This window comes from Taurulus bubalis, assembly GCF_910589615.1.
Source record: "Taurulus bubalis genome assembly, chromosome: 2".
In the NCBI taxonomy this organism is placed as follows: domain Eukaryota; kingdom Metazoa; phylum Chordata; class Actinopteri; order Perciformes; family Cottidae; genus Taurulus; species Taurulus bubalis.
Window position 1 is genome coordinate 43,068,104 of NC_136590.1, and position 22,598 is coordinate 43,090,701.

The 22,598-nt window shown below is 45.7% G+C and overlaps 1 protein-coding gene across 1 annotated transcript in view; it reads right to left on the reverse strand.

Annotated features, from left to right (window-relative positions):
• Nucleotides 1-2,670: 2,670 nt before the first annotated feature.
• hlcs (holocarboxylase synthetase (biotin-(proprionyl-CoA-carboxylase (ATP-hydrolysing)) ligase)) overlaps nucleotides 2,671-22,598 on the reverse strand; it is a gene marked incomplete at its 5' end in the record, with an annotated part of 28,974 nt that continues 9,046 nt past the window's right edge. The window contains 6 exons of the mRNA XM_079214422.1: nucleotides 2,671-3,206; nucleotides 3,794-4,007; nucleotides 4,105-4,219; nucleotides 4,415-4,575; nucleotides 4,716-4,783; nucleotides 19,286-19,566. Coding sequence (XP_079070548.1) covers nucleotides 3,035-3,206; nucleotides 3,794-4,007; nucleotides 4,105-4,219; nucleotides 4,415-4,575; nucleotides 4,716-4,783; nucleotides 19,286-19,566 — 1,011 coding nt within the window. The 3' untranslated portion in view covers nucleotides 2,671-3,034. The remainder of the gene's footprint in view (nucleotides 3,207-3,793; nucleotides 4,008-4,104; nucleotides 4,220-4,414; nucleotides 4,576-4,715; nucleotides 4,784-19,285; nucleotides 19,567-22,598) is intronic.

Consider the following 22,598-nt stretch of genomic DNA (forward strand, 5'->3'; position numbering starts at 1 on the left):
ATATGCAATACAGCTTCCGCAGGAATTTTTTATTAACTTTTACTATTTTTCATTATTAATATTAAACCCAAACTTAGGGCCTAAACGATATATTGTACGTTTAATTTACACATTTCATTTCAACACAATTCACACACAACCCATCTTTATTTAAATGTTTGAAGTTTTGGATGAAAATTGATTTTTCATATATGCCAAGCATACATCAATAAAATCTCAAAATCTTGATACGTTGTTTAAAATGAAAGAGCCATGTCATTTGTTGGTAAACAATAGCTAACTAGTGCAGTACAACTATGTGTATATGATGCAGCAGCTCTTCAAATGAAAATCTAATTTTATTTAGCAGGCAGACATGGTTAAATCAGGCAGGGTTTTGTCTTTAATTGCACTATTTATTCTACGTTATATATTTATTGCATAACTTCACTTATCAGCGATTTCCACACACATTGGTGCAATAGAGCGGGCGGGCGAGGGAGCGTTGAGCGTCGCCCCCAGAGGCTGAAACATGCATTACACTCAACTGTGACTGAGAAGGTGGCGTTTGGATTTTGGAAACATGTCTGTAGACAATAAAATAAAGTTATTTTTAAGGAAAACTATGGTTTATTGCAATTTGGGTTTTTATTTCCATAGCTCTGGTCTGGGGTTATGATGACACTGCAGTCGATAGGCGGAGTTCTGCGAACACGGTGACATCACCAGGGGTCATTTGCTATATACGCCTTTCAAAGTAAGGGTGCATTTTGGTAAAATAGTCTGTAGCGACATCAAAATGATAGATATATCTATTTGACTTAAACTAATAAAACTAAAAGTAAACTATTTAGTCTTTTGGTCATATACGTACAGATATGCAATGATGATTGATGGGTAACATGAACAGGTGACAAGACAGCGTGTGTGTGTGTGTGTGTGTGTGTGTGTGTGTGTGTGTGTGTGTGTGTGTGTGTGTGTGTGAGAAACACGACACTCTGGCTGATGCAAGGCGGCCATGTTTGTTCAATCTTCTCAGTCCCTTACTTACTTACTGTAAGTGCCATGACAGATACGGTATATTGTCATTTTTATAATTATGTCAAAAACTGGTGACAAAAATAAATTAATGAATACGTTTCCAAGATTAAACACTTACTACCAACAACAGTTCATTGTCATTGTCTGTGTGCATTTAATCCAAGTTTGACATCTGTGTCTGCAAGGTCCAGCAGCTGGTTTCAATTACATGACAAAATATTCTAAAAAATAAAAAAAAACATTCTCAGAAAGTGTAACGTCGATGCAGGACAGACCTATCAGGCGATGTCTGCTTCCATATGGACACAAAGAGAACAAATGTTTATGGAATCAATTATTCATTCTTGTTTCATAATACGCTGTCACTTTTCCTCTTCACTTTTTTGACTGAAATCAAAAGCGATCCACTGTGAATCAGTTTTGTTAAATTATGAAACCTACAATAAAACGAGGGGGTGAATCCGTTATCTGTAATAAACATCTGATAATAATAAATATATCTTTAAATCTGGACTTAAGCCGCTTTTGTGAATGGGCTTTCTTTGAGTGTTTCACAGGAGAACCGGCAGAACATCCTGTTAGCCGTGATGACTTCCATATTGGCGTGTTGTGTCTGACATATAGGGAGGAGGAGGAGGAGGAGGAAGAGGAGGACAGAGTCTGTGATGAAGCACAGGGCTGCGTCCAGCTCCAGCAGTTCGCATGTCTCCTTTTGACATTTTCACTTCATCTGGGGGAGGCGGGACGAGCCAGGAGGCCCAGGTGCTGAAGACAAATTAACTGTTACACACACACACACACACACAGTAACAAATCGTTCTATCGGCAGAGGAAGTGCAATGCTTGGATGAAACACATTCACTCACATGCAATATGGAATTTGGGGGTGCAATGTCACGCTCAAGGACTCGAACCACCGACCTTGGAGCTAGTCGACGACTCGTTCTACCTGCTGAGCCACAGCCGCTCCGAGACAACAACATTAAGGAAAGGAAAAATGATTTTTTCTTCTTCTTACCTTTTAATAACAGCAGTGGAGCAGTTTGATGCGACCTCATACTTTTTACTTTCACTCCACAATTCAGAGGAACATATTGTCCTTTTTAATGCACTGCTCAGAAATCAACATTTTTGAATTGAGTAGTTATTTATTAGAATATAAAAAGAGCATTTATAGATCTAAATATGACACACACACACACACACACATACACACACACACACACACACACACACACACACACAGCTCTCCACCGAGATCACACCTCATGCACAACATGACACTAAATGTTATAGGAAGCCATCAGAGGAAATGATGCAGATTCACTCAGTGGCCACTTTATTAGGTACACCAGTAATCCAATGCAACAGCTGAGCCATGGCTTTACATTTGCATTATATTAAGTGTGGAAAACTCTGTCCAAGGTATGAAAGAGTTATTTTCAAGTGAAACAGTCAGAATATTGAATACAGCTTCCTGTTAAAAATCTAAAAGCTACAATCTTTATCATTTTCCATATTAGTTTTAATTATTTTTTTGATTTCATTGTATTTTAGACACTTCTTGGTTGATAATCAGGATTTTGTAGACCAGGTAAGTCAACAGAAGCTGGTTAGTTAAAAAAACACAAGCAACGTAGTTCTGTGGAAATCTTTATTTTTGCAGAAATCAGCAAACAGCAAAATCCACAATGATCCCTGTTGTCGTGTAAAGGTGAAATGGAGTCAGCTGTTCAGATGAGGGCTTCAGGATTTATTGCTCTTGGGTCACGGTGTGAACTGGTGGTCCTGAATCAGCTGATGTGTGTAGTGAGCCATCGCTGACAGCAGACATCACCAGCAGCCTTATATTCACAGTTTATCAGGTTAGCGCACAAAGCTAACCAATACTCTGGAACATAGCAACGCATTTATTAATCAACTGTAAAACCCAGACACATCGATATAGTGACACAGTCGGACTAAATAACTCAGTGAGCGCTCCCGCCTGTTGGAAGAGATGCTGGATTCGGTCCTAGTGCTGCTTGATGACCACCAGGTTCCTCAGCATGTCGAAGGAGTTCCCGTCGGGCTCCAGGGAGACCACGCCCTGCTCCTTGCTGTGCACCTGCAGGAAGCCGTTGGGGTCCAGGCCCACCACCTCGGCCTCCAGGCCGTCCTCGCTCCAGAGACGCACCTGGGTCCCGCTGAGGTCAGAGCACAAGAGAGACACGTCACGCTTCCGCTTCAGAAAAAACACTACAGACTCCCACTAGTATCTACGACTACCACCCACTAGGGACAGGCTTCTAAAATATGAATACTTCAATATCCACTAGTGGCTTTCCTTACAAGCCCAATACAATATAACCCCAACCATGAAGCCATGTTCTCCCCACTACTGACGGTCACGCGTGTGTCATATGCTTCACTGCCTCCTCTGTTTCCTGTGCTTCCCAGAATTGTGCACACTCCGTTAGCCAGTTTGGGGTTGCACTGGTTGTGGGATCTGCACCTTCCAGTTGAATTTGCTTGTATTTTTTTGGGACATCCTATCTATATAAACATGTGCATTGAAAAATATGTATGTTTTACACACCTTCCTTCCTTGTAATGTTCCGTTGCATGTTTTTGTGTATGTGCACAGCATTCTTACATGTTTGTCATCATTTCATGTGCAAATTAATTCTTATCTTAGCAGCACAGATTTTAAACGTGGCATCCTGGAGTCACGCCGTATTGCCGTCTCCACCTAAACAAAAGCATTGTGGTCCCGGCTGAATCCCGCGCTCACCTGTGAAGCCACCTCTTGTAGTACGCGGGCAGGACGGCGTCGGGGCCCCCCCGCTGGAAGCTGGCGATGAGGGCCTCCAGGCAGCCGGCCGTGCGGGCGATGAGCTGGTCGCAGCGGAGCGGCTGCAGGCTGCCGCCGTGCGCCGCGTTGTGCTGCTGGATCAGGTCGTTGATGCACACCGTCGGGTTGCTGTTGGTCACGTTGAAGCCGCAGCCTGTAGGGGCGACATCGGGTTCAAGGCATTTTGCTGTGGAACAGCACACGACTGACTGGATTGTTACCACTGGTGACTAGAAGGAGGAGGTAGTTACCTATGAGCAGGTGAAAGGTGGATCCTATCACAGTGGAAGTCACCAGGACTCCCCCGAGCTTCATCAGGTTACTGTAATAGATGTCGTTGGGCCACTTCACCCTCAAGTCTATGTCCTGATGAAGGTTGAAACGCGTTCAAACGTCATCCATCATCAGCACAATGCATTTCCATAGAATACCCAATACTCACTTTGAGCTACAACATGACATTCTGCTACCAGGGACCACTATCTAAATGATGTTTGGATACGATAATCACAGAGGCGGTTACATCTCGACCAGGAAGCCGGTGAAGGAGGGCGTGTGTACCTGGTATCCAGGAAGAGTGCGGACGGCCTCCACCACCGCCAGGGCGGCCAGATGCTGCAGGAAGGGGATCCTCTGTCCGAGCTTGGAGCTCAGCTCCACCTGCACCGCCAGAGTGAACATAGCGCAGCCCAGAGGGCTGAGCCAGGCATTCTTCCCCCGACCTGCCGGAAACACAGGAGACAAACGAAGGGGCCGGTAAGTGGTACGCACCTCTGACAAATAAGATAAAAAAACACAATAAAAACCTGAATGCATGCGTGATTGTTGCTTATGAAGGTGCCCGGTGTGCTGGAGCACTGACCTCGGCCCTGGCACTGTCGAGCAGCGACCGCCATCAGGCCCACGTCCTTTGGTAAGTGCAGAGTCAGCCTGAAGAGGGAGGCGAGAAGAAATGTTATGAAAGTTCATCCTTAGTATTAACAGTCTCACCCGGGACTGGGAAGTTGAGTTGAAGTGGCTTTTCTTAACATGTATTATTGATTATTAATATCGTCATCTCTGAAGGGTTTAGCTCACAGCGCCGTGGTCAGTATTTTACATTACAGAGAAGATCTGGATTTATGCATATTCATCAAAACTGGGTTTGTCCTCGTCTCAGGACGTCCTTTATGCATGTCGACTGAGACTAAAAAGCACACGCAACATGCAGAGAGCGTATTTCATTTTTGCCGTTTTTGACAAATCGCGGAATTAATTTGAAGAAACTAAAAATGTTTCACTCTTAAAGCTTCGGGAGTTTCTAAATAACGTTAACGCAAGTGACAACCTGAAGTGCGGTTGCATTTCCGAGATCGTCCCGCGAGCTTGTAATTATTAGCACAGTGTGTCGGCATTTCATCAATGCTCATTTTGAGAGCCGGGGGCTGCCTTGCTACCAGAAAAGCAAAAGGGAAAATGTTTGCACATTCTCTCATCTCCAAATGCAATTAAAGCTGATCCAGCGGCCCGAGAAGAACGGCCCTCGATTGGCCGGCGAACAAAGATGGTGAGGCTGCCAAAGCAAGCGAGCGGGGCCTTTCTGCTATTGTGATGCAAAGTCGGTCATCGGTAAATCAGCTTAAAGGAGGAGGGCGCCCCCGACTCTGTCCAGATAGAGCTTTGTAACAGACTTCTGTAAGAGCTGTTTATCAAAGGGATGGATGGACGGCTCAATCTAGCTTCTGAGCTCAGGGAATGTTGATGTGCCGGGCTCATGACTTTGTGCGGCGCACTGAATTAGCGAGGAGTTTATCAGCCGTTAGTCAAGTTAAGTACGACTGATTATGAAAAGAAGGTTCACAATTATTCTTGCGTGTTTTATAGACATAGCAGCGATGACTCATTGCTGTAGGAACATAACGTCGCACTGGTTCCCTCCACAAAAAGCCAGTGAGACTTTTCTATAGGAATTTGGATTATTGCAGAGAATAAACTCGCTTATGAAGCTCACGCCTGTTCATCGAGAACATCTTCACAAATTAACACAGCTGTTATGATTTTTGAAGCGTGCGTACGATCAGCAGAAGCAAAAAGCTAACGTTAGGCTATAAAGGAGCTACATCAGGGTCACATGACCTCACGTCACTACACTAAGCTCAAGGAGGTCTAGTGTTCTAGTGAAGACGTCTAGTCGTCTCATTCAGACTCTTGTCAGAAACCTCCTTTTTAAAGACACGCAAAAGATTAATCTACGGATGTATTTGATATTGTAGGACAACACGTTTAAAATATATTAAGCTTGTGTCTGGCCTGTATTTGAAGGCATCTACCCAGAAATCTATTGAGAAAAACAAAAAAACATTGACTTTGAAATGAGAGACAGCCGACAACTTCCAGTTCTGCAGAGTGGAAGTGTGTTGAAGCTGCATTCTCTCTAGTCCCCATCAGGGGGCGACTCCTCTGGTTGTATAGAAGTCTATGAGAAAATGGCCGAACTCGAGGCTTTTTCACAGCAGCCCTCAAATCAATGAGAGACGTCCACTTCTTATACAGTCTGTGGTTGTAGGACTCTTTCATGCAGCACTTCATAATAATAACCAGCTGCCCAATACTCATATGTTGCTTCCTAATGGCCCTAAAATGGAAGAGGGAAGACAAAATCCAGTCTTCATTCTGTTGCAAAAATGTACAAAACATTAACATATTATTTTTTTAAAGAACCATTTGAAGGTAATGGGCCTCATCCATTCAACTTAGACAACTCCAGAGGATAACAAGTGTTTTATTACTACACAAAGAAAAGCAAAGAGAGGATTTCATAAACGACCTTGACTTTGGAAGACACCTTCAGACTGCTGAAGCCCACGAGGAACGGCTCTGCTAACGGGGGTGAACAGCAGGAGTGACTCCAGCAAGCACCATCTGACACCCGGCTATTGTTGACACGTCAACCCATCCTCCGAGTTCACCTGTGCAGCGGTTATTTCCCTAACGCTATGCAAATATGTCGGCCGGTACGCGCAGAGCTCGGGGGCGAATGAAAACATGGTGGGTTCTGAAAAAGCTCCCAGCTTCAGGAATTCGCTCCCGGAGCTGAAGCTGATCACAGTGGACGTTTTGTGCGGCGCTTCTGCAGCCAAGTAACTGCCAACATGTGCTCACTAATGAAAGAAGAAGAAAAAAAAGATTTAAAAAACAAAACCGCTGTCGGAAACACATCGTCTTTAGCCTCAGATGGAATCCTGAAGATGGATTAATAATATTAATAATAGCTCATTACGTATGCAGAAAACTGGGAAAGACGAGGCTGAATCTATCTGAATGTTTCCCTTTTCTTTCTTATGCGATTGAATTATGTTGGAGTGCACATTTTTACACTGGCACATGAAATATTTCAAGATGAACCGATGGAACACACACCACCGGGAGGAGGAGGAGGAGGAGGAGGGGTGGCGCTCGATCCAGCGCTCGCCGTGCGAGATCCTAATGTATGCTCCGTTAGCTGGAGCATGACCCTGCTGAGGGCGAGGCTGGTTAGGAGGTAACTGGGGGGGATGCTGCCGTTTGGCAGGACCACCGGAGAGTCGGCCCGGTCCGTGACTGACGGGTCTCTGCCGACAATCAGCGAGAGAACTGGACCCAGCTGGCTCTCTGGAGTCCTCGAGCTTCAGAGAATTAGCTTCATATAAGAGGAGCCGGACCTAACGAGACCAGTGAGTCCACCGCTGAACCGTCTCTCCTGATATCGCAGTGGGGGGGGGGGGGCTACATTTAGGCACGCACGCACGTTCAAGTCGGGACGACCTGGACTATAAACGTGGACACATTTCTACGCTGCAGAACACAAAGAGGCTCGGCCCCGATTTATTTTATTCCCCGTCTGATCCAGTCACTAAAAACATCATCAACAATCACCCTCATGTTCAAAATGTTGACGTGATAACTTTATGGATTGCGCATTGGACCTCCCTCGTGTGCAATATGATCCAATAAGCAGCGGTCCTGACTGACCACAGATATATTACATGCATGTCTCTGGACTCCCATCCACCTGAGAGGCTTTCTTTGTGTTACAAGCAAGTGACATGACAGATGTTTGCACAAGTACCACAAGCAGTCAGTCAGCGAGTGAACACACATCCAAGTCACACCTTTTCTTCCCCAAACAAAAGTAGCACGGTTATGCAGACAGACTCCCTCCTATTGCCAGCGGACTAGCATTCTATTGTGTTTCGGGTGCGTCACGTTCAACGGTAGAAAACAGCATCCTGTATTGATTCAGTTTCTCTTTCAAACAGCCAAACCAGAGCTGGTGGTTGTTGGAACTGTGGAAAGACGAACAGTCTTGACGAGTGAAGCATGTTTCCATGATCAGCGAGGTAACATTTTCTGACTGGAGTCCGGTGGCTTTGAGGAGCGCAAATTAATTGCATGTTTCGCACCGTGATAAATGATGATAATTGTCCAATTAGGCCCCCTGCAGAGGCGTTTGTCCCGGGAGTGAATGCCGATTGTAACCTTTCCCACTGGAGACAAAAAACAGATGTTAGCGGGGTTTTTTTTGTCCAGTGGGAAAGAGACTGTAGGAAAACTCCAATGGAGGAGGAAACAAAGGACAACTGTAAAGTTTTGACCCAAAATATCCACGAGAAATTTTACAGACCTGCTTCAGCATTCATTCTTCATAGTTTTGAATCAGGACCGTGTGGAAAATAAGGTGGAAGCCAACTGTATTAATTATAGTTACCTCATGCGTTAGCGCTTATGTAGTAGCATTGGTAGATTACTAGTCGTATGTGTATTATGTTACTGCTCTTTAGGGTTTCTATGAGGACCACATCCACAGCGGCGGGTCAGAGGGTCAAATCCCCAACCCTTACGTTGAAAAGTGCCTCATACGGAGATGAAAATCCCTGGCCAACATGTCCATCCCGACATGCAAAGAAGCACAAATTCATCTCTGGAACTCAATTATAAGATCAGTGACGAATCTTGTGTCTTAACACCTTAATGCTCTTACTCACTCAATGGGCGGTTGTCAATAGAGGAGGAGGAGGAGTGCTGTGTCTCCATGGGTTCCAGCGTACTCCAGCTCCAGGCTGGAACGCCGGGGGCAATTGCATTCCTCTGGAAAGTTAATCTCATTTTGAAAGCACCTCCACTGAGTGTTACAGAGGCCACCACGAGCTCGGAGAAAAGCCGAAAATGTATTACAAAAAGTCTCCCTCATGTCCATAAAGGGGGATGCAAAGTGGCAAAAAGGAAAAGATTGCAGATGTGGGAGGGGGTGAAGATGAATAAACCAGTCCAGACCATGTCGCGCTGGAGGTATTGCACCCACAGACCTCGTCAGGAGACGGCCTTTACCCACTGATCCCACTGTTCAAGCTCCAAACACACACACGCCTCATTAGCTGCTTTAATAATAAACAAGACAAAAAGTGAGAGGGCGAGATGTTCTAATTCCTTATCCCTTTTATTCCTTTTCCCTCCCCAAATGTGGATTAATCAACGGCTGAAAATAGTCCCCATCAAACGCACCCTTGCCCTCTGTTTGAGGAGCATGTGATGAGAAAAGTCCTGCTGGTCTGTGAAAGCGCAGATCCTTTTTTTGAAAATGAAACTATCTCTGTGGGATGCTTTTCCAGATCCACATCCTGAGTAGGAACCAGAGGACATGAAGCCGAGTGCCACAGATCAGAAGCAGTGGGAGAAGGACCGGCACGTTGTTGGTTTTGGTCAGTTTCTGATTCCCAAAGATGCATTATTTATTTATATAAGGGTTATTTGTTGCTTCTTTCCCCCAAATTGATCGATTGTTTTGTCCATAAAATGTCACAAAATCGTGAGAAATGTCTCCCATGTATCAAACAGTCCGAAACACAAAGAGAATCCGTTTATAATGACAAAAAGAAACAAATCAGCAAATTGGAGAAGCTGAAAACAGAGACTGTTTTGCCTATTTTGCTTCAGAAACGACAGACGACTAACAGATTATCACAAGGATGAATCTACGGGTCGCGGCTCTCGTTGTTCAAAGTGTGTTCCATTGGGGGGAAAGAAAGAAAAAGAAAAAGGCAGGTTATCTGAGGGAGAAGGTGATCAAAAGCCACCCAGACAGAGAGAGCGAGGACCCTCTGTGGTGTTAAGATCCATTTCATCTCCTCAGATCACTCTGGGGCCGTTGTCCTCGACTCATTCCAACAACAGCGGGACAAAGACATACAAAGTAGCGTGTTTGCAGATAGCGAGCGGAAGGCATTGTCCCAGGAGGAAGAGCATGGGCCCTCTAAATCCCCGCTCAGGACTCTTTGTTTTAAGGGGGCGGCTAAGCCACAGGGGTCAGCCTCCGAGACGCGAGGTCAGGAGGATAAACGGCCACCAGCCGAGTCATCTGTGACAGAAGAAAGGTGGAGGATAACCGGTGATCGCTCACTACGGCCACGGCGAGGCAGCCGCCAAACAAAAAGATGTGCTTAAAGCAGCCGTCTCACTCTGGTCCCAAAGCAGCCGTCTCACTCTGGTCCTAAAGCAGCCGTCTCACTCTGGTCCTAAAGCAGCCGTCTCACTCTGGTCCTAAAGCAGCCGTCTCACTCTGGTCCTAAAGCAGCCGTCTCACTCTGGGCTCAAAGCAGCCGTCTCACTCTGGGCTCAAAGCAGCCGTCTCACTCTGGTCTCAAAGCAGCCGTCTCACTCTGGTCCTAAAGCAGCCGTCTCACTCTGGTCCTAAAGCAGCCGTCTCACTCTGGTCCTAAAGCAGCCGTCTCACTCTGGTCCTAAAGCAGCCGTCTCACTCTGGTCCTAAAGCAGCCGTCTCACTCTGGTCCTAAAGCAGTCGTCTCACTCTGGTCCTAAAGCAGCCGTCTCACTCTGGGCTCAAAGCAGCCGTCTCACTCTGGGCTCAAAGCAGCCGTCTCACTCTGGTCTCAAAGCAGCCGTCTCACTCTGGGCTCAAAGCAGCCGTCTCACTCTGGTCTCAAAGCAGCCGTCTCACTCTGGGCTCAAAGCAGCCGTCTCACTCTGGTCCCAAAGCAGCCGTCTCACTCTGGTCCCAAAGCAGCCGTCTCACTCTGGTCTCAAAGCAGCCGTCTCACTCTGGGCTCAAAGCAGCCGTCTCACTCTGGGCTCAAAGCAGCCGTCTCACTCTGGGCTCAAAGCAGCCGTCTCACTCTGGTCCTGAAGCAGCCGTCTCACTCTGGTCCCAAAGCAGCTGTCTCACTCTGGTCCTAAAGCAGCCGTCTCACTCTGGTCCTAAAGCAGCCGTCTCACTCTAGTCCTAAAGCAGCCGTCTCACTTTGGTCTCAAAGCAGCCGTCTCACTCTGGTCCTAAAGTAGCCGTCTCACTCTGGTCCCAAAGCAGCCGTCTCACTCTGGTCCCAAAGCAGCCGTCTCACTCTGGTCTCAAAGCAGCCGTCTCACTCTGGGCTCAAAGCAGCCGTCTCACTCTGGTCTCAAAGCAGCCGTCTCACTCTGGGCTCAAAGCAGCCGTCTCACTCTGGTCCCAAAGCAGCCGTCTCACTCTGGTCCCAAAGCAGCCGTCTCACTCTGGTCTCAAAGCAGCCGTCTCACTCTGGTCTCAAAGCAGCCGTCTCACTCTGGGCTCAAAGCAGCCGTCTCACTCTGGGCTCAAAGCACCCGTCTCACTCTGGGCTCAAAGCAGCCGTCTCACTCTGGGCTCAAAGCAGCCGTCTCACTCTGGTCCTGAAGCAGCCGTCTCACTCTGGTCCCAAAGCAGCTGTCTCACTCTGGTCCTAAAGCAGCCGTCTCACTCTGGTCCCAAAGCAGCCGTCTCACTCTGGTCCTAAAGCAGCCGTCTCACTCTTGTTTTAAAGCAGCCGTCTCACTCTGGTCCTAAAGCAGCCGTCTCACTCTGGTCCTAAAGCAGCCGTCTCACTCTTGTTTTAAAGCAGCCGTCTCACTCTGGTCCTAAAGCAGCCGTCTCACTCTGGTCCTAAAGCAGCCGTCTCACTCTGGTCCTAAAGCAGCCGTCTCACTCTGGTCTTCTCAAACAGACCTGATTGAGACGTCTGTGGACATAAAGGTGAGTTGCGTCCACAGAAAGACGTAAAGATACAAATCCAGCATCCAGATTGAACACAGCAGATACATAATCTGACTAAATGTGTGCATTTAATGTGGTCAGCGGAGATGTCATTTTTCTGAAAGCCATTTATCTCCTTAAACCGTTCCCACTAAGAAAAAAAGGAAGAAAAAAAAACAACCAAAAAAACCCCTCACTTCACCGGATTAAAATATCTCAGATTAAAAGATTATTCCTGCCGTCGATGCTCATTTTTGAAACAGGATTTGCCGTGCATAAGCGTGTTTGCATTGATCACCCGGCAGCATCAAAGGGGATGATCAATAAGGGAGGACAAACTAATCTGTAAATGTGATTAATTGGGCTAATCCTGTTTACCGAGGGACAGCAGAAATTATCATTTCCAAATAGCACTATTGGAAGTGATCAATGAGAGAGGGCTGCTCCATTACCGCGGGCAGCTGAGGCCGCTGGGTGACCTTGCTCCTGCTGGCTGCTCGTCTGGTCCGGCCGAGGTTCCCGGGCAGCGATACGCAATCGTCCATTAGACCCACTACATGACTTAAGGACCTCCACTTTCCGTGTTTTGCGGCCAAAGCAGGAGTCCCTCGTTGGCGTCCTGCAGTAAACGTCCCAGCCTCTCACAGCTGGGCAGGAAACATTGAAACATCAAACAATGTCACCTGAGATCGTCCTGTGGAAGTCCATTCTAGCCGAGCTACACACCAGCAGGAAAACCTGCAGAAGCACCAATTCTAGTGAGAGATCATCTCATTCACAGAGAGCTGTGGGAGAGACCACAGTTATAAACGACAACGTCCATGTTTGTAAAAGGTGTAATGTCAGAACATTATCATGAGTTTAATTCATTCTTGAGGTAAAGAAAACGAAAGTGTGTAAATGAAGTCTGGGTTACATTTTGCTTTACTTTGTAATATTCAGGTGCCTTTATCATTTCAAGCATTCATTATAAAAAATACATAAATGTAAGAGTGGCCTGAAGATTCGTGCGGGTCTTTAATTGGAGGTTTTATCTTGTACTGCTCTTTATGGTGCACATCTACCACTTCATATGGAAGTGATTGACACCCCTGAGGGTCCCATCAGACTTCATCAGTGATGTCGTCATGTTTCTATATCTTGGCATTGAGCTTGATGAGTGCAATGTTGTTATTATTACGGATAGAAACTATGGCCACACCTCTGAAAATAATATCCTCGTTGTTCTGAACTGATACTTCAAGACAGCTGGTGCAAGGACAGTTTGGGGATTAGTATAAAACTAGAAATATAAATATGATAAAGCAATCAGAGCAGATTCTATATAGTTTCCCCTCCTCACACCACATGTGGTCTCTGGATGTAAACAGATGAAACCGCCTGCTAACAGGTTGGAGTAGTCCTGGAAGGAAAACCTGCACCTTGGACCCCTCACGGGACCGTGGACCCCTCACGGGACTGTGGACCCCTCACGGGACCGTGGACCCTTCATGGGACCGTGGACCCTTCATGGGACCGTGGACCCTTCATTGGACTGTGGACCCTTCATGGGACCGTGGACCCTTCATAAGGCCATGGACTCTGCATGGGACCGTGGACCTTTCATGGGACCGTGGACCCTCCATGGGACCGTGAACCCTGCATGGGACCGTGAACCCTGCATGGGACCGTGAACCCTGCATGGGACCGTGAACTCCGCATGGGACCGTGAACCCTTCATTGGACCGTGGACCCTTCATAAGGCCATGGACTCTGCATGGGACCGTGGACCTTTCATGGGACCGTGGCCCCCTCATGGGGCCGTGAACCCTTCATTGGACCGTGGACTCTTCATGGGGCCGTGGACCCTGCTTGGGACCGTGGACCCTTCATGGGACCGTGAACCCTGCATGGACCCGTGGACCCTGCATGGGGCCGTGGACCTTTCATGGGACCGTGGACCCCTCATGGGACAGTGGACCCCGCATGGCACCGTGGACCCTTCATGGGATCGTGGACTCTTCATGAGGCCGTGGACCCTTCATGGGACCGTGGACCCTGCATGGGACCGTGGACCCTGCATGGGACCCCATGACCCCCCCAGCACCACGGGGCTCCAGAGGAGAACATACCTTCCACTGGACATGAAAAGTTCAAGTCAAACACTGCACCATATGTTCCCCAGAATAAGAAACAGGGACGTTTAGGCATCTGCTTACAATCTTCTATAATTGCAGGTGGAGCATGCAAGGTCAATTGGGCCAATTTGATTTTTATGGTGGAACCTATTGCCGCAGTTATGAGGAATCCATTTTCTTTGCTCCCCCCCATGCGTGTTCTGCGGTTTGTGTTTTTTTTTCACAGGAAACAGGACTCTAATTCCATACAGTGTCAGTTTGGATATTGGATTGCTTGTCAAAACAAACAGTGAGTGCCAGGGTTGTTGGTTTTATTTTTGCCCCCGACAACTGGAACAGCTTTAAGTAGAAGAATCCGTTGTTTGGGCTGTTTTACTACTCGCATCTCCAGAGAGTGAAGGGGTTGATAGAAAAATACTAAATAAAATCATCCAATTGTGTGGACAACATGGAAAATTAGATGTATGAGCAGAAGTAGAAGAAAAAATAATCATAATTACATTTACACCCATCGCTGCCTCTCTTCCTTTATGCATCGGGGTGAAATAAAAGCGTGGGTGTGAGGGGGGGGGGATACAAAAGTAAAAGTGGGCCCTTGGGTTTTCATGTCTGAGCCTGAAGCTCTTACAAGAAAAAGTCAACAAGTAGGAAGTGTGTTGCTCCAGGCGCAGGGATCAAGTTCAGCCGAGCAGGAAAAGAATGATTATGCTCTCTGGAGCGGCCAAGTGGTGTTAGAAAAACCCCGAAGTCTCTTCTTCCAGCGTTCTCACAAATAAACACTTCCACGCCGTTAACCGTCCTGAACCAAACACCAACAGCTTGTTGCTGACACACACACACACACACTCTCACTCACACACACACACACACACTATTAGTTGATCAATCGATTAGTCGACAGGCCCTGAAAAATAACGAGTCACCAGCTGTTGAGCGACGACTAAACATTCTGGCTGAAGGAGGATTCATCATCACTGTCAACTCACTGGATTTGACAACATGAGATATTCTAAAGACACACGTTTGGAAGATAATTTGATTTTTCTGAGTGAAAATGAAATAAAATAATAATTTTAGGCATTTTAGGCATGGGGCTTTAACTCGTAGGACGTCTGCTGTTATTGAATGTATTACATTTAAGACTGAAAAATTGTTGTTCCTTGATTTTGTTTTTATTCCCACTCTATGTATATTTTATATGTACTGTAAAATATTTGTATTGTGTACTTTAACACTGGTCATGTTTTTTTTTTTTTTTACAGACATGAAATGCTGGATTTAGTTTAATGTTTCAAATAATAATAGTGATGCTGAGGTTTAGTATGATATATTTTTTTATAACATTTTAATAAAACCAAAGGTCTATATTATTAGATGTTACATAAATACAAGCAGCTGCACTTTGCTTAAATAAAAGAGTGTCGGACTCTGGATTGAACTAAACGATAAAGCAAATAAAAATCCGATCATGTCCTTCAGTTTTTGAAGGACTGTCGTCCACTAATCGGGAGATCGGCGGTTCAATCCCCATCTCTCTCAGTCTGTAGTCCATTTACCATACTTATATACCATATATATGTATATATATATATATATATATTGAGCGTAACAGGATACCGCACAAAAACGTGGCTTAACATTTTTTTTAAGGAATAGTGTGACATTTTAAAAACACGCTAAGCAGGTAAACTTTTTTGTATTGCTGCTCAAGAAATAGTCCGCCCCGAAACCCCATATTACACCACAATGTGCCGTCTATTATCGTATTTTTTTTTTACACTTTTTACTCTGCTTTAGAGGTGCTGGGAGTTTGGGAGATTGTGTTCATGCTGGACGGAACCAGGCTATCCGTTTCCCCTGTTTCCAGTCTTTGTGCTAAGCTAAGCTAACCAGCTGCACTAAACAGACCGGTGTACCAATCTTCTCCGCTGGCATGACGAGCTGACAAACCCTTTCCTTTAACAAGGCGTATGAAAGCGTTCACCATGAGGGCTTCACCGCGTCCTCGCTGCTGAACCGAGACATCGCTGCGTCTTCAAGGGCCGCTCCCCGAGAAGCACTGACATTCCAGCTGGGTGTGACCTTGTGAGAACACTATCCTGTGTGTCGGTACTGGCTATTATTAGCCGCCGCCCGCCCAACAAAGCGTTAATACCCTGGACAAACACGCGGCCCGCCAGCCATTGAGCCTCGGCTTCCATCCTCTGCACTCAAGCGGCTCCCAAAAAAAAGGCAGTGTTTTCATCAGCTCCTCAATTTACCTGCGGGCGCTTCGCCTTCACACCAGTTAGGCCCTCAATCCTTTATTTGTGCTGCAGATAGAAGAAAAGCCACAGTCATCGTCCTCTCAAAGGACTCTGATAACTGACTCGTCTGCAACTCATCATCTGTTTGACTGTTTGCTTATTTGATTAACAATATAGCGCTATTTTCTCAAATGATACGATTCCTCCAACGTCCTCAGGAAGTTCAACGGTGATAAAAGGTCCGAATATAATACTTGTGCTTCTTGTATCAGCAGCAGAGAACAGACCTGTGAGCACCGACTTTAACATCGTCCACAAATGAGCTGGTTGTAACAAATCCATTTATAAATCATAAATTAATAGAATATATTTATATTGTATTGTATTCTAGCATTTCTCATATAGAGTGCTGCAGGGAAGAGATGGGATTTTTTGTTAGATTTTGGATTATTGCATAAAAAAAGTTCTGCGACAAACAAACATTTATTATACTTATACGTATTATTACGTTTAATATATATATACGAACACCACTATGACGATTTAACGAAAGCGCTAGCGTGAAGCTGTTAACGCCCGCTGCCACGCGGCTTCAAGTCATGCGACTTTGAGACGAGGGGAATGCTAACACGCCGACTGGCTTCCTGCAGCGCTCTGCAGCGCGTACGTTCAGATTGTGACCTGCAGACTCCAGATTCATTCATCTGGTTTCTTCTCACACGAAGAAGAGCGCTCTTGCATATTATACGTGTTAAAACACGTAGCGATGGAGATGTTATTTTTCACTTCATCTTGTCATATTGCTTCAGATGTTTCCCCATATGACATTTATTGAATACAAATGAGAGGAACGCCTCGTCCTGCAGAGGTGAAACATTTAGTTTTACTGTGAATTAAATACTTTTTGTTTTCCTAACTTACTAACATCTGTATTGTTGCTTTATATATAATGCAAGATGGAGCTGCGTGGTTCACCACAGACCGCTGCAGCCCGGATCCCCAGCAGCTCTCTGCTAATTCAGATTAAATGCAGGCTAAAGCCAACGAGACTGAGCTTTTTGAGTTTGAGGAACTAAAAAGCAGCTCAGGCCCAACCTGCTCACACTTTATGTTGTGCAGTTTCATCCATTTCTAGTTTTATTCTTTTACATTTTGTGGTGTTTTTACTCTCAAGCCTGTTGCCTCATTCCCTTGTTTTTATTGATTGTAAAATTGTGCCGTTTGTGATGCTCTGCTCTAGAAAAGGTGCTGTACCAGAATGTGACTAAAAGGACGTTGGCTAAAATTCAATCAAAATCAGGGGGAAAAATACACTTAAAGTCCAAAAAATGTAATTCATCTATAAAAGAAACAGTCAAAATTGGAGTAGCAGCTGATGTATCCCAACTTTAGTTCTTAATACGGTTCAAACCCCTTTAACAATGAATCCTCCGAGCTCAGGCTCGACTGGATTCAAGTGACTCAGACATTAAAGGGAACCCAGTGAACAGAAACATTCGCTGTACAGCAGCACAGCGCCGTCAGTGCGAGGCTGATTCTCTCCGAGAGCCTTCAGCATCACGCTGAACGCTTAATAAACACTGACGCTCCAAGAAATAAAACAGACATTCCTTCATAATAACATTAATCAGGGCTGCGCGGGGGGAGGGTGGGGAGACATCTGGAAACTCAAGAGGTTCGCGGTGAAATCAAACTGCAGCGGCGGGTCCGGCCCCGCCCGCTCGCCCTGCATTAGTTTTTGTATAACCTTAATGACAACACTGTCTGTTCCAATCAGCTCAGCGCGGCTCCGCCGTTCCATTTGTCAAACTTTATGACAGTTTTAATTGCTCCCACCTGCCGCCGCACCGGCCCGCTCTGCAGCCACTTTGGCTCTCACGTGCGGACGCGGACAAAAGAAGTCTATTAGGTGCAACTTGCCTCCGTTGCAGTGAGGTCACTTGGGCATTAAATTAGTTCCAGCCCGTCTACACTCCCCGCCTCAGCGGGAACCACACACACGGCAAATGCTGGATTCATATTTGCCTTTTCATCGGCTGCTAAAGAGGAGACGTACTGACTCGCTCATGGGTGAGCATCTCTCTCTCTCTCTCTAATGTTTTCCTCGCAGCGGCGCTCTGCTCACTCTTTCGCTCACCTGAGAGCTGTGCTGCAGCCTGGTGATGACAGCCAATCAAAGAGCTCCGCCTTCCCGCCTGCATCCACCTGTCGCCTCCGAGTCCAGGAGCCTCAATGTCAAACATGTTCTACTTTTACATTTCATAGTATTCAGTTTAGTACTGATTTTAAATGGGTTTTAGTCACGTGGTTATTTTTTTGGCAGTGTTGCAGTCAAGACCACATAAACGAGTGATAGTCAAAGTGGACCGAGACTTTCAGGGGTCGGATCAATTTATTAATTTATTCAAAGGCTGTTTAATTTCAATTAATTTTAATTTTCAAGTATATTTAGTGAGTATTATAAATGTCATCCATGAACACTGTGAGATTACATTGCTGCCCCTATAAAAGCACAGGTCAGTTCTAGTTCTAAACTAATGGGAAGCAGTATCGTATCGGTTGTGTCTCCATCGATCGCTTTCAGGCTAGAAATGTTACACTCACAAGAATACAAATCAATTAATAATCAAAACTATCCCCATCCAATTTTTTGGCTTTCCACAAACGGTACGCAGAGCAACACGACACATGTACAGAGGGTGAGGGAGGAACGGTAATGCACGGACCTAAAGCTCCCACGCGCTTTAAAAAGGAACAAGCAAGCTAGCAAGGCCTCAGCACGTTTTGTGTGTACTTATAAACTAAAAGAGAGGGCTCTGATAAATCAAGTTTGACGATTACAAGAAAGCCGACTAGTTTATTTGACCAGCTGCAGGGAGCTGTTCTTTAGAGTGCTGAAAGGCAGCGTGAGAGGCTACAGCCGGTTAGCCCGCGCACATTGCGGCACTCAAAAACCAAGCGTTGCGTGTCCATTCCGGTCTCAGAGTTACCATTGTCAGCCGCGGGGCACATTCCCAACGTTAAGCAGGCTCAGAGGAGCGTGTGTTACCCTTGCAGCAGGTCCATGGTGGACGTGGCGACCTCGGCGTACAGCACGGCGTGCCCCAGCAGGCTGGTCTTCAGGTTCTCTCTGTAGGTCTCCACGCTGAACTGCGACCAGCTCTGGGCCCCCGAGGAGTCGGTGACCAGGGCCAAGGAGCCGGCGGGGAGCGAGGGGCCGTCCTGCAGCTCAGAACTCGACACCAGCGAGAGCGAGGCCTTGGGCAGCGCGATGAGGCCATTTTGATCGGCGCGCCTCCGAAGCCAATCCACGCAGGTGGTCTTGGCCTCCTGTGAGGAGCAGAGAAGGACAGCGAAACCGTCAGGTTTTTTTTCTATAGACACACAGCTACATCTTGGATTTTCTGTCATGTAATTGGATAAACCACCTGAAAGCCTCTTAGCCTCATAGAAAAGTTTGGAATTTCTTTTGCGTAACAATATACTGAGGCGAGGTATGCCAGTACTTTCTGACTGCCTTACTCTGTGGCTCTCAGATACTGAGGAATTATTTATCCTTTGGATAAATACATAACGCCGCAATTTTAATTCCATGGTCATCGAATCTTATGCATCCTGTTATATCAGGCTGAAAAACAGGTTTCTACCAGATTGAGTCATTTCCTCATGTTACCTAGTTTTCACTCGGGTATTAAGCGTTTGATGCACTGCTTTAAAATCCATGTCGTTTCTAATAACTGACATATCCCAGACTTTGACAAATAGAAATAAAATCCTCCATGAGCATTTAGAATATAGAGCATAATTCAATTAAAAATGTAACTTCATAAAAGTCAACAGCAGCAATATGTAAACAAAATGGTAAAAATTCTGAAATTCAATGAATATTCGGTAGTTACAATCAGGACTGAGATTTAGGCCAACAAAAGTGGAAAATATAATTAAGATGTAATTTCGTGGCAGATTTTGGACGCTGATCTTTTTGTCGCCCGAGGACATCGAAGCAACTTTTTAAGAAGGGATGTATTATACAAGGGTTCCTATTTATTGGCAGATAAATGTTCTGTTGGTGGTGGTGGTGGTAGGGATCCATTAGGGAGTTCAGACACTGAAATGTGGGCGTTACTCAGTCAATAATTATGGATCTTCTAAAGCCGCGCGTATTGCACTGGGTGGACTGGGTTCATATCAGGCACCGTCCCCCAGTCCAAGCCTTGAGAGAGACATTTCATAACAGAATCAGCTGGCCAAAATAAGAGCTGGATTTGATGGATTTTCCGTTTGAAATAAATGTGCTGAATGAGTTAATCAGTCAGTGTGGCCAATCAATGACACGGTGGAATTAGGCAGCGGTCCCAGCCTGCTCTGTTCCAGTCACTTCCCATTAATCAGGCTTCTCTCCTGTGTCCTTACACACACAAAACATATTGTCTCAATGTTTACTCTGCTCTTTTACAATGATGACTATATCGTATTATGTACTTCCGCCACCTCTCTTATTAGATTCGACTTTGGAAGAGTTGATTTCATTTCATTTGACATCAACGTGAAGTCATCCTCACGAGACCTAACGGGATGTGATTTGCACTCAGAACGATGCTGACATTTCATGTCACACAGTCACACATCACATGGATCCTCTCAGCTCGACTTGTGGTTCATCTAAACATCCCTCCTCAACTCCTCTAACCGACATCACTTCCCCCGAGAATCGGCTGAGACATACTGAGAAAATACTACAATGAATCCCGTAACCGGGTCATGATTTCTGGAAGCAGACATTTAGTTTTTCAAAAGGTATTTATTTATTTTTTGTCGCTTTAAGCACAACAAACTGAGTGCCGATATTTCCAACACTCAGCATCTCACACCAAAATAATCTAGAGAACAGCACTCCAGGTAAGAGGACAAATATGCAGTTTTTATTTTGGGGTGAACTGTCCCTTTAAGACGATTTTTACCAATTTACCATCATAACTAAGATGTTTTAAAAATAATCTCTAGAATCTAAGCCCTACTGTTCATTCAGAGATGTTTCTGGTTGAGCAGCATGTCCGCCCCGTTAATATGCACAAGTGAACTTTAGATCCTTATTTATAAACCAGTTTGCCGTCTCTTTTCCAGGGATCTGACGCCGCCAACACTACCACAAACTCTCTTTCTTAATGTCTGGAAGTCATCTTTCCTGGTCACAACCTGAATGCATTAGTTTGTACTGGAGAAGGTTTCCATCACCTGCGAAAGGATCCGACTGCTCGACTAGCAACAACACAGTGTTTCATCGCCCCCGGTCTGTCTTTCTGCAGCAATGGTGGAACTCAATGGTGACCCAATATAAAAACCCAACAGAACCCTTTTGCAGCCTGGCGTCATGCTTACGTCCTGGTGTAAGCTAGAGGCAAACCAAGGACAGATTAAAGCCATGCCAAAGCTGGGTCTAACACTCCCTCTGCCTCACTATTCACCCAAAAAGACCACTTTACAGAGGGGAGAACAGGCGCCGGAGACTAGCTAGTTAACTAATCAGCTCTGGAAATGGACGTGCTTGCTAGCTAGTTAACAAGCCAGCTCTGGAAATGGACAAGCTAGCTGGCTAGTTAACTAATCAGCTCTGGAAATGGACGTGCTTGCTAGCTAGTTAACTAGCCAGCTCTGGAAATGGACAAGCTAGCTGGCTAGTTAACTAATCAACTAAGGAGATGTACGCACTTGCTAGCTAGTTAACTAGCCAGCTCTGGAAATGGACGCCCTTGCTAGCTAGTTAACTAGCCAGCTCTGGAAATGGACGCCCTTGCTAGCTAGTTAACTAGCCAGTTCTGGAAATGGACGTGCTTGCTAGCTAGTTAACTAGCCGGCTCTGGAAATGGACGTGCTTGCTAGCTAGTTAACTAGGCAGCTCTGGAAATGGGCGCCCTTGCTAGCTAGTTAACTAGCCAGTTCTGGAAATGGACAAGCTAGCTAGCTAGTTAACTAACCAGCTCTGGAAATGGACAAGCTAGCGAGCTAGCTAAATATCCATATGTCATCTCCGGAGTTTTCTGCTATAACTAGTCACTACTTGTAAGACTAGTGGAGCTAGATAAGGCGTTGGCTGGTAGTTTAGCGAGAGTATAGTGAGAATGGTGTTGGCTGTCATGGGTCCCATTAGATATATGACGACAGCATGATACCCACTGCAGAGCGTCGTGAAAGGCCAACACATCACTCCATTTATAATGATTAAATAAAAAAATAGCATCTATCAGCTTTGACACACAATAAGCCTCTGCACTTGTGAATAAGTCCTATTATAGGAAAACAAAATCCATGCCTGTCCTGATTCAATTTAACTCAAGAGCCCACTTCATTTCCAGACGGAGGGA